At 34.4% G+C, this 15,543-nt stretch overlaps 1 protein-coding gene across 4 annotated transcripts; it reads left to right on the top strand.

The window, feature by feature from the left end:
• The first annotated feature begins 338 nt into the window (after positions 1 to 338).
• LOC117157197 (dnaJ homolog subfamily C member 9) lies at positions 339 to 12,501 on the top strand. 4 transcript variants are annotated; one of them, XM_033335034.2, is made up of 4 exons: positions 339 to 529; positions 661 to 975; positions 1,058 to 1,224; positions 11,944 to 12,501. In XM_033335034.2, the coding sequence occupies exons 1-4, from the start codon at positions 436 to 438 to the stop codon at positions 12,199 to 12,201; spliced, it is 834 nt and encodes a 277-aa protein (XP_033190925.1). In that variant the 5' UTR covers positions 339 to 435; the 3' UTR covers positions 12,202 to 12,501. The 4 variants fall into 4 exon arrangements, with proteins under 4 accessions (XP_033190925.1, XP_076481135.1, XP_076481134.1 ...); XM_076625020.1 differs by lacking the exons at positions 339 to 529; positions 661 to 975; positions 1,058 to 1,224 and adding exons at positions 1,909 to 4,170; positions 4,270 to 4,564 and having other exon boundaries at positions 11,944 to 12,074; XM_076625019.1 differs by lacking the exons at positions 339 to 529; positions 661 to 975; positions 1,058 to 1,224 and adding exons at positions 1,909 to 4,170; positions 4,236 to 4,564 and having other exon boundaries at positions 11,944 to 12,074.
• The last annotated feature ends 3,042 nt before the right edge of the window (positions 12,502 to 15,543 follow it).

Below are 15,543 nucleotides of genomic sequence, written 5' to 3'. Positions count from 1 at the left end.
ATCCCTCTGGACGTTTGTTAATGGAAATACTGTTGAACAATATATCTGTTCGATGCTGATGAATATTTATAATTCTGGTTGTATTACTTAAATGACATATAATTACTAATTGTGCCATATTATATGATACAATTATGAATTATATAGCAAATAATATGAGCTAATTGGTTGCTACCGTGATTATATTTTTATAAGAATGAAATGGCAGGTATAAATCGTTTTAACAATGATGGCAATTACGAGGAAAAAGTGATTGGACGTCGATAATATGGATATTATCTAACATGTACAAGTAACTCTAGATGTCGCGAACTACACGAAATTATTTGAATGTATCCCACTGAAAATAAGCGCGAAAACGTATAACCTTGTAGTTCTGTCACTTGGTGTAGTGTGTAACAATATTTATTAGTGAGTAGTTAAAAACTCAAAATCATGACAAGTTTATTAGATCTTTGTGAGCAATATTTTGGAGCTCGTGATTTTTACGAAGTTTTAAAAATTTCAAGAAAAGCTACCGATAAACAAGGTACGTAGACATAACCTATTTATGCAAACTATGATTCTAAACAAAACATTTTTTAGTGTAACGTTCTTCTTAAACGAAAGTTAGAATTGCATTTATATATCAGATAACAATTATTCTTAACTTTTTTCTAGTGAAAAAAGCATATCATCAATTATCTCTCCTTGTACATCCTGATCGTGTTGAGGAGGATATCAAGGCAGAAGCAACAGAAAAGTTCAAAGTTCTTGGACGAATTTATTCTATTCTCAGTGACAATGAGAAGCGTAAGATTTATGACCAGTCTGGACAATATGACGAAGAAAGCGAAGAAGTTATGATGAGAAATTGGGCAGACTACTGGAAGTCGCTCTTCAAAAAAATCTCAGTTGAAGATATTAATAATTATGAAAAGAATTACAAAGGGTCTGAAATAGAAATCAAAGATTTGAAGCGAGCTTATATGGACAGTAAGTAAATCTTCTATAATTTTTACAAGGAAATTACATTAGTAAATTTAGTTTATTAAAACAATAAAATTACTTTGTATAGGTAAAGGAGATATGGATTATATCTTAGAAACTGTCCCATTTACTAGTTGTGATGATGAACCAAGGTTACATAGTATTATCCAAGGTCTTATAGAGAAGGGTGAAGTTCCAGAATACAAAGCTTTTACAGAAGAAAATGACAAGAAGAAGCAACGTAGAAAACGCAAGGTAAGTACCAAACAAGCAGAATATAAAATGTTACCTATGAATTTCGTTCATATAATTAAATTACAAATAGTTATGCAGATTTATACTTTTATGAACACAAGTAGAGAAATGAAACGTCAGCAGAAATTTAATTTCACATATTAGATATTATAATAAACACTCATTTAGATATCTCACATATTTTTGCGTATCGTGCATATTCTGTGTATTTTGGTATCTTTAAAAATCTGCAGTTAAAATCTTATGAAACAGAAATTTTTAATACTTTAAATATTTCTATATGATTACATTTAAAACCTATGTAATATGTTAATAAGTTAAACTATGATCTAAAAATTATACTTACATATAATTACTTAACGTAAGTAAGTACTCCGTTTTTTACATACTTCCATTGTGCATACCTAACAAGTGTAATTTTCTCGATGTCAAATTTGTCGAAAGTAAACGATATGCATTCGAATGGCAACGTGCTCGTAAATTTAAACGCGGCACCTCACCCCTTCAATTCCGCTATAGATCACTTTAGAGATCTGATGAACAAGTGAGCAGTACGTTATTTTCAAGCTTTTCTATTTTTATCAATACATAGTACTGGTTCACGATTGGAAGCAGTAGTAGGAGGTGGACTAGTAGTACGATTGGGAGGGGGGAATACTAGTAAATAAGTAAAGAGGGAACGCAAGAGAGGATTCAGTCTACAGAACAATTAGATCGATTCTAGCTGATCGCTAGACGTCGCAGAATTTTCGGCTAAAATCCCTACCACGATGACTGCGATTCTTTAAGTTATTCAAACATATGAGAGCAAAATAATGATATTCATATAAAACTTTAATTAAAACGTATGATATTTTAAACAGTGCAATTGTACATTAATTCAAAATTAACAAAAATGGTTGGCATCGTCGGACTATTCCTATGCGCTTTATTGTGTGCTAGTGTTAGTGATGTACAAGGGGCGTGCAAGCAGTTAAAGAACGATGACATGATAGAATATTCCTGTACGGGTGGACATTTGTCTGATTTGGACAATCTTCCTGCATCGACTGGAAAAATTCGAATTTCTCACATGCCAATTCAACGAATAACTGCGGATACCTTTTCAAGGTTTGGTTTGGATCTCTGGGTCCTAGGATGTTCCTACTGTGGTATAATGGACATTGAACCGGGAGCCTTTGAACATCTAAGTAACCTTCAACAATTAAGCTTTGACAACAACCATTTAACCACTATAAAGGTGTCTTGGTTCAGAAAATTAAATTACTTGACGTACTTGGACCTGAATTACAATAACATAGAGTCTATTGAGGATGGCTTGTTCAAAAATCTACCCGGTCTTGTCGACCTAAGACTATCTGGTAATCGTTTAGAATGCCTAAATCTTGTAGACATGTCACATTTAAAGGGATTAAAAAGAATCTTTCTGAGTGAAAATTCTGAATTCAAGTGTCCAAAAGCTGTCAGTGCTTTTCTCGAGAAGCGTGGAGTAAGTTTCGATAGCGATCCAGAATGGAGTAGAATTCCAAACGATTTAATTTATCCGGAAATACCATACGATTACGATGAAGAGAGCAGCATAGAGGGACAGAGTATAGAGGAGCAGTCCACGCCACTACCTGCTCACCGCGAAAGATTGCATCCAACTATAACACCATCTCCAATTGCAACAACACAATATACCCCACCACCGTTCCGTACAACCGAAGAAGTAGTTTATCGTCCACATAATTCTCCAGATTGGAGAACAACTCCAAGAACAGACGCAGACCCCTACGAAAGCAGAGCAAAAACTACAGTTTCACCATACGACATCAACATGATATATCACCAATCAATCCCAGAGGAATATTGGAGAACAACTACAATCTTGTACGGAAGTGGAGGAGAAGCTACAAATCCATCATATGACGAAGATACAAGAGCACCATATATTCCACCAAGAACCGTTGCACCAATCGAACGAGTAACATATCCACAACGTGAAACGACGGACTACAGCGGCCAAGACATAACGACCTTGAGTTCTTGGCCAAGAACCTCGGAATCCGTCGGTGCTGGTGGCGAATACGAGGTCTATCCACCCTACAGAAACCAAGACAAACATTACACAGAACAGCCGGATTATTCAAACCCACCTAACTCGGTCCTTTTGGCATCGAGCCAAATACCACCTCATGTGGAGCTTAACACAGAGCGTTCTATGGATCCCTACTCTGGTTGGTCTGCAAAGAATAGTATACCATCAAACGAGAAGTATCCACCTACATCTGTACCCAATATCGAAAACAAAGCATCAGAAATTTCGGTTCCTTCTTCATACACGACTCAATCCATTCACTCTATCCCACATATACCAACTGTAATGGTTCAACCTGCTCATCCTGAAAATGTCTATCAACCGCCGTACTACGACCCCGCGGTCACTGTTCATTCACCGCCATCGGTGAATAATTGGCCACAGCAGGAGGAAGGGACATCGGCAATCGTGCAAATTGAAACGACTACCGATAAGCCATTGCCTAATTGTACAAGCAGGAGTTTATCATCGTCGAGTCAGAGCTCCATCACGATGATCATCGTTTCCGTTCTTCTTGCGATTCGCGTCCTTGTGGAGGGATTTTAGTCTCGTTAAGCTATTTAATATTTATTTGTATATTCTGATGGAATCTCCGACAATGGATCAAGTTTTCGTTGACGAATCGAATGTTTGCGTGAACCTGTGCGGATGTATTTGCTCTCGCAAGCACCGAACTAGAGTTGAACGGAAGGACGTTTATCTAATCGCAGACTATAGATCGGGTGATTTTATAAGTGCTGTTGGTTTCGTTCGTTTTCGGTTTTGGATCAACTTTCAAGACTTTGTTTATCGCGATTCGCTGTCAGAGGAACCAAACGAATTGATCGATTCTTCAGAAGTACCGCGGAGCCTGCAAAACCCAAAGCGTATGTATAGTATACTGCAATCTTGTTGTTTGTGGTTTCATTGACTTAATTTTGGTCTGTTGTAGACGAACCACGTGATCTTATTGTTATTCTGTACAGGTGAAGAAACTGTATGGTTTGGTACATTAATGTTTTTAATGATGCAATGCACAGGAATGTGTATAATTTACCAAATCATACAGCATCATTGTTGTGAAATTACAACCATGTCACATTGGTCGTGTTGTCGGACCTTAAGCGGTTTATTTGCTAGTTCTGCACGCTCTAAAACCTATCGAGAAGATGTGCATCGTTTGTTTGCCAAGGAGGAACGCCAAATATGATATCTACGGGGCGCGATGCTGAATATCAATTGAAACAGTAACAAGCGACGAGGGCCAATGCAATGTATCCGGTGTGCTAATGAAATAATTACTAATGTCGTTCAATCTAATGCTGAGCGTTATGTAACGACCTTGACTGGTGTACTTTATCGAGATGTGCTGCGTTTCGTGTTTTGTCAAAGAGCTTAACCCTTTCATATCTGTGACGAGATATCTCAGCAATATACGGCGATGCTTACATGCGATGCTTTGAACCGTACGTTATATCTTGCGTGTTTTTCTTTCTTCTTTAACTCATTAATGGTCGAAGTAATGGTGAAGTATTGATTTGTACAGGTAAAAAAGTATTAGGATAGTAAATATTTTGCAGATGTTTAATTTATAAGTCAGAGATTGGAACGAAAAAATTTTCATGATTGAAAAAGAAGAGTTTGAATTGAATGAACGGATGAAATATCGACTCATAACAGGGCAAGGTACGACGTAACTTATCCATAGATTGGGGTAAAAATCAATTCGCGAAACACCTCGTGCGCAGATGCGAAGGGGTTAACGGTGCTAAGGGTAGAGCATATTGTACTGTCAAAAAAAAAAAAAAAAATATTCATATTCGTATTGGATATTAAGGAGATACTCCATTTTTTAAAGAATCAGTCCGTTTTTATACTCGTTCTTCCGGGATGCTATAATTTTTCTTGCATCATTGAGATCTGTTGAGTTTCCACCACAACAAATGGAATTATATATTCCATTAGAAAAATTATGTGTAATTTTTTCAAAATTCAATGTATTTTATTTTATGTTGTTATGTTATTACGTTTCTGTAAATTACGTAATAGAAATTAATGTGTAATATTAATTCTTACAATTAATTGCGAAAGAATTAATTTATTAAAACTATACACAACTGGAAAAGCTATTTGTATTCAACATTAAATTCGCGTTCTCTTCGTTGCAACAGGTGTATTTCACTCGTGTTAACTGATCGATGCTCTCTTGACAGCTCTAAACAATAAACAGGCATCGAGAGCGCTTGTCGGAAGTCCCGATTGCGACATTCGAATCTTGAAGCGTATCGGTTGAAGGGTCCATCATGGACTCGGTATCTATCGATCTGAACAAGTGCATGCACGTGCATTCATAATGAGCGTAATAGCAATGACGTCGTGAAAACTGAGGAAACTGATAGGAAATGCGAGTTAGAGTACAGTACAAAACACGGTTTGATTTCTACGTTTTGTATTTTTTTTTTTTTTTTTTTTTTCGTAGACGTATCAACAATTAGTAGAATTTATTTTGGTTTATTTTTTATTATCTTTTTCTTTTTTCCAAGAATTTTAAAGAATTTCTTTTTTGATCATTTTCGAGATTATAGTTAGCGAGGTCTTTCTATGAGATTTTTCGATTTTATATCGATATTTTATATATATTTAGAAGTTTTATGGTATCGTTATCATATATTGTAGACTGGTATAAGGTTTTTAGAAGGAGTGATATAACTTTGGTTTTCTGGTTTTTTGATCTTATTTTTGTAATCTTCTGATCGATCTGTAAGCAACGGCTCTTGACAGATTCTTAGAATCTTTTTCTGATGGATTTCTTTCAGTTTACAGGTAGATTGACATTCCATTAATTTGTCAAATTGAACAGAAGTTCGAAATTTGATGAATTATTTCATCGATCAAATTTCTCCTTTCTTTTAAAATAATAAACAAATCCAATGTCTGTATGAGTAATATTAAGAGTATCACAAATATACACGAAAACTAATAGTTTATATCGTTTGTTTAAAAATTGGAATTTGTTGATTAGATTTTGAATCTGATTGACCAGGCATTTATTGGTAGGGTACCCGCTATTCGAGTAAATCTCCCATTTTCTGAAGCATCATTCGTAAGAAACGATCTCTCATTTATTGCAAACAATCTTGTTCAAAAATACCGTCAAATAGACGTTGCCAGTATCATTTTTAATTTTTAACTTAAGTGTAGTTTCGAAAAACTTGTACAATTTCATGTTGTCCATCATGCGATTTAAGAAAGACAAAAACCCATAAAACAGATAAATTCCAACCTTCGCTCCTATGTAAGAAAATATATGTGTTTTGCCAAGATTAAAATATCTTCCAAACTAGTGATTTTTCGACATAGATATTATAATGCTATTTTGCAAGAAATAATAAACTGCATCGATTATGCATGAAAAATTGCATACATGATCTACAAATTTAAAAAAAGCGTATGTTATCTTGTATTACGTATACGCGTCCATCTGTGGAACAACTAATTATAGCAGATTGTGTTCCCCTCGAAATCATTCGCTTTCTTCTTTGTCTGAACTATTTCTTTATGTAGCAGATAATTTATCAATAATTTATAGATTAAAATTGGACACCCTGTATATGCATTACCATCTACAAGTCATCGGACATTTGTCTACTTTGAGCAAAACGACTGTTAGAATGTCTACAAATACGATACTTTCGACGTTACGTAATTTCAACATTTGACGTAAAAACTAACTTTAGCTAACTTTATCTCGTAATAAAAATTAATGGTAGTATAAACTCGTGCATATTTTAATTCGACTGACTGACTTATGGGTAGACGGTAAAAATCAGTTCGGAAGATCGTATCTACGTGCTAACAATCATTTTGCCCAAAATAAACAAGTGTCCAGTGACCTACGGACCAGAGTGTAAATGGTTGCTCCAATAAAATTTGTCTCGACTTAACGGAACGCTTCGTTTTTGCGATAGCTAAATCGATCGATAATACATTGTGGCGAGTTATTTGCGAATGAAAGGTGTGCCAAAATATCCACGTTTGACGTGCATACGCGTGCATCCGAGCGAGTGCAGAGGGTCGCGCTTCCGCAACCTTGAATTACCTCGTCTCCCAGTGTCTAGAGCGAACGATACATCTGGCCGCGAGCCTGGCGCTCCGGAAATCACTCGAATCACGAAATAATTGAAAATAGTCATCGGGTTCGAGGCAGCGCGCACCGTTGCATAACGAATTTCCTTCGAGACCAGTCATCGTTCTGGAATTTTGTGAGAATTAACCCTGCTAACGTTCTCGATGATCTAGAGCCATCGATGTTACGACTGCTGCTACTCGTTTAACAACGCGTTAATATTATCCGGTGATAATGACAGACCTTCGTTTCAATCTTCCTCGATGATGTTTACACGACGTGACGCATCTTTGACCTTTCTTCGACATGGTTAATTATTGCTTCAATAACACGAGTATGTTTGAAAAAAAAAGGAAAAGAAAAGGAAAGGAAATAGCTATGGTAATTACATGGATGTTATCATCAAGCGATGGTTTATGAATGGGTCTCTGGTTTTCTTCAAGATTAATTTCAGCTGAAAGATCGTTTTCTTACCTTGTTCCATTGTTTGATATTATATATTGTATGTATGTTAATATACACTGTTGGCTGTAAGTATCAGGGCACCTACTAATATTTGGGACAAATTGAATGTTTTTCATTTTGCTTTTATTTTTTAGGTATTTTATAATATAAGATACCAAATAAAATAAAACCTGTTTTTCAATAAATATAGTAAGTAGGCACCGTAATCCTTATGGTCGACAGTGTATCTTCATCGTTCTATTTTAATTCATAATTCAAATGCAACGCGCTTCACAAGGAAGTGAGGACAAACGAGGCATTATGATCAGCTAGCTTCGCATCTGGTGGTTGAGGTTTAACATTGGCATGTATCGAGCTGCATTTCAATTCCTACCAGTAATAATAATAGTTCCTTCGCCGCTTGACGTTTGAATCATGCAGCTCACTCGAATACTTAAACAAATATATCACAGTCCTTTTAGACTCCATCTTAAAATTGTAACAGAGATACAGAAGAAGAAGTAGTTCATCGCGAAGGAGCCACATTTATTCCCACGTTGCATTTGTCGAGTAAATAAATAATTATTTTTCAAATAAGAAAGAGAGAGAGAAAATAAAAGCGAATAATTTACGAAAATGGAATGTTGGTGATATGAGATAAAATATGGGAAATGTGACTGAAAATATTTGGAACTAAAAATCTAATCAGCAAAGACAAATTGATCATCCGTCGCACTTTCTTAAATCATTATTACATAACAAACGTATTTGTTTAGTTGCACGAATCTTTGCATGAAAATAACAATGATGTCAACGGGTCGGAAATAAATCTTCCTATCTTGATCTAAAAATTGTTTCAAAGTGTTGGTATCATCACACGTACAATTAGATCAGACAAGGGGAACGAATCTAGGTAAAAGCAACAAGATTTTGCCGATTAGATCACTGCCTAACTGTGGTAATACAACAAGCGAAACCAGAGAAGCTACGATTACGTACTATTACATGATTTAGAATGTTTTAGTTAATTTGGTAGTTCTTGTAGTGATTTATGATTCTCCAAATTGTCCTCTACAATGGATCTATTAAATTCTCGTCTATAGGTAGAATATTTCCTGCATTGAAAAATGAGGTGCTCTATTATGTTTGCAGCAATTGGTACTTATGATTGTTCAATACGTAGAAATCTAAAATTGTCTTATTTGCTCGCCTTTTCTTCGAGAATGTCTCCTCTTACATACGATTAGCCATTTTTGCATAGATGCAGAAAACGCGTTATGAACAGGGTAACGGTGGCGCGAGTTTATTGGACAAATAAATATATTTTTTTTATACAATTTTATTAACCGCTTTGTAGATAATCAAAATATTGGGATTACTTAACAAGCCCTGAAGTAAATTCTAGACTCGGAACTTTATATTTATATCGAATATCCGTATTTAAAATTTTGATATTTATTTCTCGGGTTGCGATATTTCCATTCACAGCTTTAATATCTAAAACTTCGTATAAATTTCGATGTAAAAATATGCGAAGGATGGGAATTTGCCGCGATATTATATATTCACTAGGAAGTAAAAGATTGTAGAAAGAAATATATTTATGCGAATAATTCACGCACTTAATACAACCCTCTGATAAATTTACTATGTATACGAGTCTATCTTTTGTACTCCGCGCTTTTCATGAATAAACTATAGATAAGCGATACATGAAGAAGAAGTAAAAGGAATAACTTGCGTCAGGTCGATCTGTCAATTTGTCACTGCCTTCGTAGTTGGGCCAGGCCAATTCTCAAACAATGGATTTGTGTTCTCTCATCGAATTTCAAGTCGAATGTCATTTCGATAAGCGAGTGCATTTAAAATTTCGCGAAGCGTTGTGTAATCGCCTAACATTAGGCCGCTCCTCGGATGTACTTGCCAGAAATTATAAATAACGGAATTTCCTCAGCACCGAATTATGGAGTAGGTCACTGGGAATATGGAACATCATCAACAAGCATGAACCATGAACAGTCGCGTCTACTTTTAATGAGACAGGCGTGTGTTATGCTTCAAAGATTATAGGAACCCCACTATTTATAAGGCTCTGTTCCTTTTAACTAAACAACAAATTATGTATAGGCAGTTTTGTGTATTTTGGTGCGAACATGAAACTGATGATTCCGCAATGCAACTGAGGTTGAATATTGTAATAAATTTGTCGAAACGTAGAGATTAATCAGTTGAGATTGCGGGTGATCTGGACAAGCTATTATATATTGATATATTGGTTTTGTCGATAATCCGTACTGTCTAAAAGAATTATCTTTAACAGTATACTATGTGTGTTATACGAAATATTTTGAAATTTCGTTAGTATCACAGTGAAACTCGACTGTCATCGTTATATTGGCAAGATTTGAAGGGAATCGGAAAACGTATGTAGACGTTCAAAGATATTTATTGCAAGTGTACATTTCACAAATATTGTCGAACTATTTGGACAGTAAATTATCGTATATTAATGAGAAGCCAGCTATATTAATATTATATATTTGAGACAACTATGTTTTCATATTGTATCAATTTTTCGCCAAATTTATGTTTGCAATAACTCTCTTATGAGTTCTATATACATTCTCAGCTTGTGTTTAAATTTTACCAATATAATGATGGTAGTTGTGTCTCATTAAGTCTCCAGTGTGTCTCAGTAAGTGTCCAATGCTTCCATGAATCATTATATATTGATTTATTCTACTGGTAGATCGTAAAGATATTCCTTGGATGTGTACATATAAAATACATAAATACTTTTTCAATTAATCTTAAGCTGTCTAATTAATTTATACGCTTCTATAATAATCGTGAATTACGAATGACTGATATTTGCAAGGTGTTCCAAATAGTTGGAGTCAAATTACAGTAGCATGTAATACTCATCAGAACAGGCAAAGAAGTCTTAATAACTACAGGTCCCAATATCATCAGTAGACTGCGGATTTCTATGCATTTATAAAAAATATAAAATTGTAAAAATGCACATAGTATACAAAAATGTACAAAATATTCAAAGTATAGTAGTTAGTAGATATTTAATTTCCACTTAATAGACTTCATTTGTTTAATTAGAATTATTTATAGAAATAGAAATTTGTATAAAAAGAGCCGAAGCGTAATCATTAGTTTCGAAATTATTACATCCATTTAATGAGTTAATAAGAAGCTCGATTAACTAGCAGCAACAGATACCAAGAGATCGATAAATTTGAAGCTGTGCAGCTCCAGTACACTTATTAAATAAGTTAATTACGCGCACTTGACGACACGCGTAACCCTATTTTCGATGCCTAGCCATACGCCTATCCTCGAGATTATCGGAACCGGTTGCCTTTCTACTTCGTTTCTGCTCGTCAGCGAGCACAAGTTAATTTTAACGAGGGGTCATCAAAAGTGGAAGATAATAAAGAATCTGGTTCCTCGATTCGACTTCTGGCGGAATACCGATCGTTTCTATTTTCTACGCGAAAATTTTTCAAGTCCGTGATTTTTGCGTACACTTCGCACTCCACATCAGAAGTGTTCGATGTTTCCGATGAAATTATTATTCGCTCTGTACACTGTTTGAATAATATTGCAGTCAGAGTCAAGAATTAGAATTGAAAATTGAGACGGTTATTATACTTGGTTGAGAGCAGCGGTGTTGGATACAAATCGATAGAAATTTGCAATTTGATCATAATTGGTTAATTTAGAAATGTGGATCGAATTTGGGGAGAATGAAGCGTTCATCAAAATAAAGAAAAAGGTCTTAAGATACACGAATTCCAATAGTTAGATTTTGTCTCTTTTCTAATAAAAATATCTAATTTCTAGACTGTAATAGATATTTTTACATTTTATTACGTTATTCCATAACGAAATATTAAATTTGCGAAAAGAAATGTTTTATTCTTTAAATAACTCCAAATAACAATTATTCCACAAACGAATGAATCGATTTTCTAACAAAATATATTAAAAAGATATGTCGATAAAATATATAAATTAATTATGAAAATTATTGCATATTATCAAGGAAATTAATGGCGTTCATTTTTATTTCCAGTGGGCGAAAGAAGCAGAGGAAGCTGAACGTCTAGAAAAGATGCTGAAGATCGAAAACGAGGAAAACGCAGCTGCAAACAATTTGGCGTTGGCGATTCAGAGCCGTAACGAGGCCAGAGCGAGTCAATCTGACAAATTCTTCGATTCTCTGATCGACAAATACGCGAACATGGCTGGAAAATCGACGAAGAAGAACTCGTCAGCTATGAAAACCGTAAAAACCACGAAAAGTACGAAGAAAACAAAGAAGAAGACGTAGGACGATAGAGATTTTTCGCACGAATCTCTCCCTCCACATTAGAATATTCGCGCGACTTTTATAACTTAAGTATCATTATAACTTAAGTGATCGAGAAGAGCCATTTTATTGTACATCTTTTTTAAAGGAGGAAGGAATGATCATATTTAAGTTTTGTAAATTTGAAACGTGTATATCATCTTTTGAAGCCATTGTACTGATTAGAAATCCATAAATCAGTGATGGAATTCTTTGTAATTATATGTAGGTATGTCCCACTCAAATATAAAATTGAAATATATATATTAATTTTAAAATTTACTACAGAAAATATAAAACTATTGAATGTGATTGATAATAAAAAGAAAAGAAAATATGACTAAAGTCATATATCAGTATACAATCGGTCATTTATACATAATCAGACAATTTATTATACATAAATAATGCATGTTAATTAATGATTTATTAAGTTAATTTCAAGACAGGTCCACCTATTTCAGCGGTCGATATTTACAAGAGAATTCTTACCACTCTATGGTGATGTGTATTCTACATTATCGACCAGACCTGTATTACGATTTGCGGATTTCTTCCATATTATGCCTCACGGGGTAAAACTGTTTCAGTAGTTCTCATTTCTTTTTAATTGTCAATTTAAATTTCACTATCGATACAATCATCGATTTTAGATAATATAAGTATATCAGAATGAAAACAAAAATAAGAATTTTACAAGTACTAACAGGAATTAGGAGCTACTAATGTAACAATACATCAAAAATTCACATCATTCATCTTGAAATAAAGATAAAAACATTTTTATCGATTATGTTAACATCACCATTGAAGTAATCGATCTGTCACATCACTGATCGTTGGTCATTAGTTGTTAGACTAGATCGACCATAGTGTCAAAGACAAATAAGAGAAAGGAGAAGATGAGAAAAAGAAGCAGGCGTTGGCCTACCTGTTTTCTCGCTCTCGTTAGGCTTAAATTTGATAAGCCGTGATAGCGATGGCAGCGAGGATCGTGTGTTAGTGCTTTCTGGTCGGTGTTAGTGGACATGGTATATATCCGGCATCATAAGTGGCCACCTCATATGGTCAATCTCGTATTACGTCTGGGCTAACTCGGACAACACACTACACATCGGGTGACACACTTTAAGGTAAACGGTACATCACATTTTTCCTTAGTATAGTCCAGAACGCTCCTTATGGAGGAGATTTTTAAATCTATTAATTATGGAATCGTAGATTATCGTTTTGCTAATGACTATTAATGGCGTGTATTCATTATATCGATAAAAAGTTATTAAAGAATAAAGATACAACACGCATTTTTAACGAAATAAGTTACTTACGAAAAGGATTTTTAAGATCTGCGACTGTTTAATAAAAATGTAATAAAAGTACCGATTTCCAAAGTTTTGAATTTTGTCACTAAAGCAATATAAATTTCCTAATATTAAAAATTATTTAGAAAGCCTGAAAAAGCTTGATTATATTCAATTTTAGATTAACCTAATGGAATATTCTGAACCATATATTTTTTACAGTCAGCCAGAAGTCGCGGGGATTTTAAATCGTAAATTTCGAAAGGTGTCACCCGTTGTGCACGTAATCGACGCACACCTTCGTGCAATCAGCAACGGGCGACCATCTTATTACGGGTGTGTGGTACAAACATGGGTAGCAAAGTGTAAACCACCATTATTATTAGCGAAACGTGTAATAAGAGACATTCTGCGCCAGTTCGAGAAAGAATACCGAAACACAATGGGGATATTGCAGACGCTGCCTTGAACAATATTTTTCGAGGTTAGGCATAAACATCAATTAGATCGAAATTGTTGCTTTTAAAAGAATAATCCACCATGGATGGCCGATTGTTTCCATCAATATCGATTCGATCTCAATGGCGTCAAACAACGATGAAATTACAAAGCAAAAGGAGAAGATTGGTATCACGCAAAACATCCTGCCGAAGTGGTAAGCCAACGGAGCGTAAAATGAAACATTGTTCGTGGTACCAATTTGCTGGGAATTAATTAAATACAAATTTAACACTTTGAAGGGAAAAGAGAACCCGAAGCCAAAAAACAGGTTAAGTGGTTACATTGTTCTTTGTTAAATGGAATCGCGATGGTCGCATCGATGACGCATCATTCTTGTTACATTTTAACATACACTAATAATACTTTTATTAATTTAGATCTTTCCATCTTTCTTTATATGAGTTAGGAATATTTTCTTATTATTTAGTTTATTGTTAGATTTATTATAGGTATAATTTATTATTTAAAATATTAATTATTTTTTACTGTTTCCTTCACCATATTTATTTTGTTCATGATTATTAATAAATATTCGCCTTGAAAAGTAGATAAGAAATACATATAAAATTGTTGTTAACATTTTTTAAGCTTTGGCGAACTTATCTTAACGTACTTTACTAATAAATATATTTTTATGCTTTTATAGAGATGCTTTTATAAATATACTTTTATAATTGTATATATCTAAGTTATAATATCTAATTAATATGATCAGTAAGTATTTAACTCTCATATTGAATTTATCACATAAACTTATATACTTATATACTTGTGTGTGTATGTTTCATTGAGAGATGAAAGGAGAATGAAAGGTTTTAAGAATTGAAGCTCTTGGTCAGTGGATTCACATGGTATAAACCTGCTACGGGGAATCCTAATGTTGCACCTAGTGCAATAAATACACGGCAACACAGCAAGCACGAACGTTTATAGATGAATGATAGTAACAAGATAATGTCACAATGGACCAAAAGGTCTTTGTCGCGTAAAGTTATATAATCAGCGAGCTATAAAGAATTCACGGTCGTAAACCATTGTGCGTATCTTACTCAACGTTTAACTCTCCCGCGATTCACGCGTAGTTTCTTGTTTATGGATCAATAAATTTGGCGAAGTGGAGAGGAATGGAAGGGATAAATGAAATCTAACATCGACCATGACATTTACTGGAGTCACACTTTCGGAATTATCGGTTCAATTACAACGCTTTCCCTTCTATTGCTTTTTTCTCAATTATTATTATTTATTTTTAGTATTTATTTAATATCCTAAATTTTCATTTCTAATGGAGAAACACAGAATTCAAACTGTATATGTATTTAGAATAATTCTTCCGTGTTAGCAAATAAACGAAATAAACCAAATTTTCAAACTAAACCGAGTGTTGCAACGATAGTTTGTTTTAGCAATTCCCATGCCTGGTGAGGGATCAGCGGCGGAAAAAAAAAGAAACAGAGGAGGAACGACTACAATGCTTAGACCACGATCAACGCGCCAATATTTTAAACACGGCCCCTTAACT

The sequence above is a fragment of the Bombus vancouverensis genome, chromosome 15 (genome assembly GCF_051014615.1).
Source record: "Bombus vancouverensis nearcticus chromosome 15, iyBomVanc1_principal, whole genome shotgun sequence".
Taxonomy (NCBI): domain Eukaryota; kingdom Metazoa; phylum Arthropoda; class Insecta; order Hymenoptera; family Apidae; genus Bombus; species Bombus vancouverensis.
Note: the sequence above shows the minus strand (reverse complement) of the source record. Positions and strands in the feature narration are given on the sequence as shown.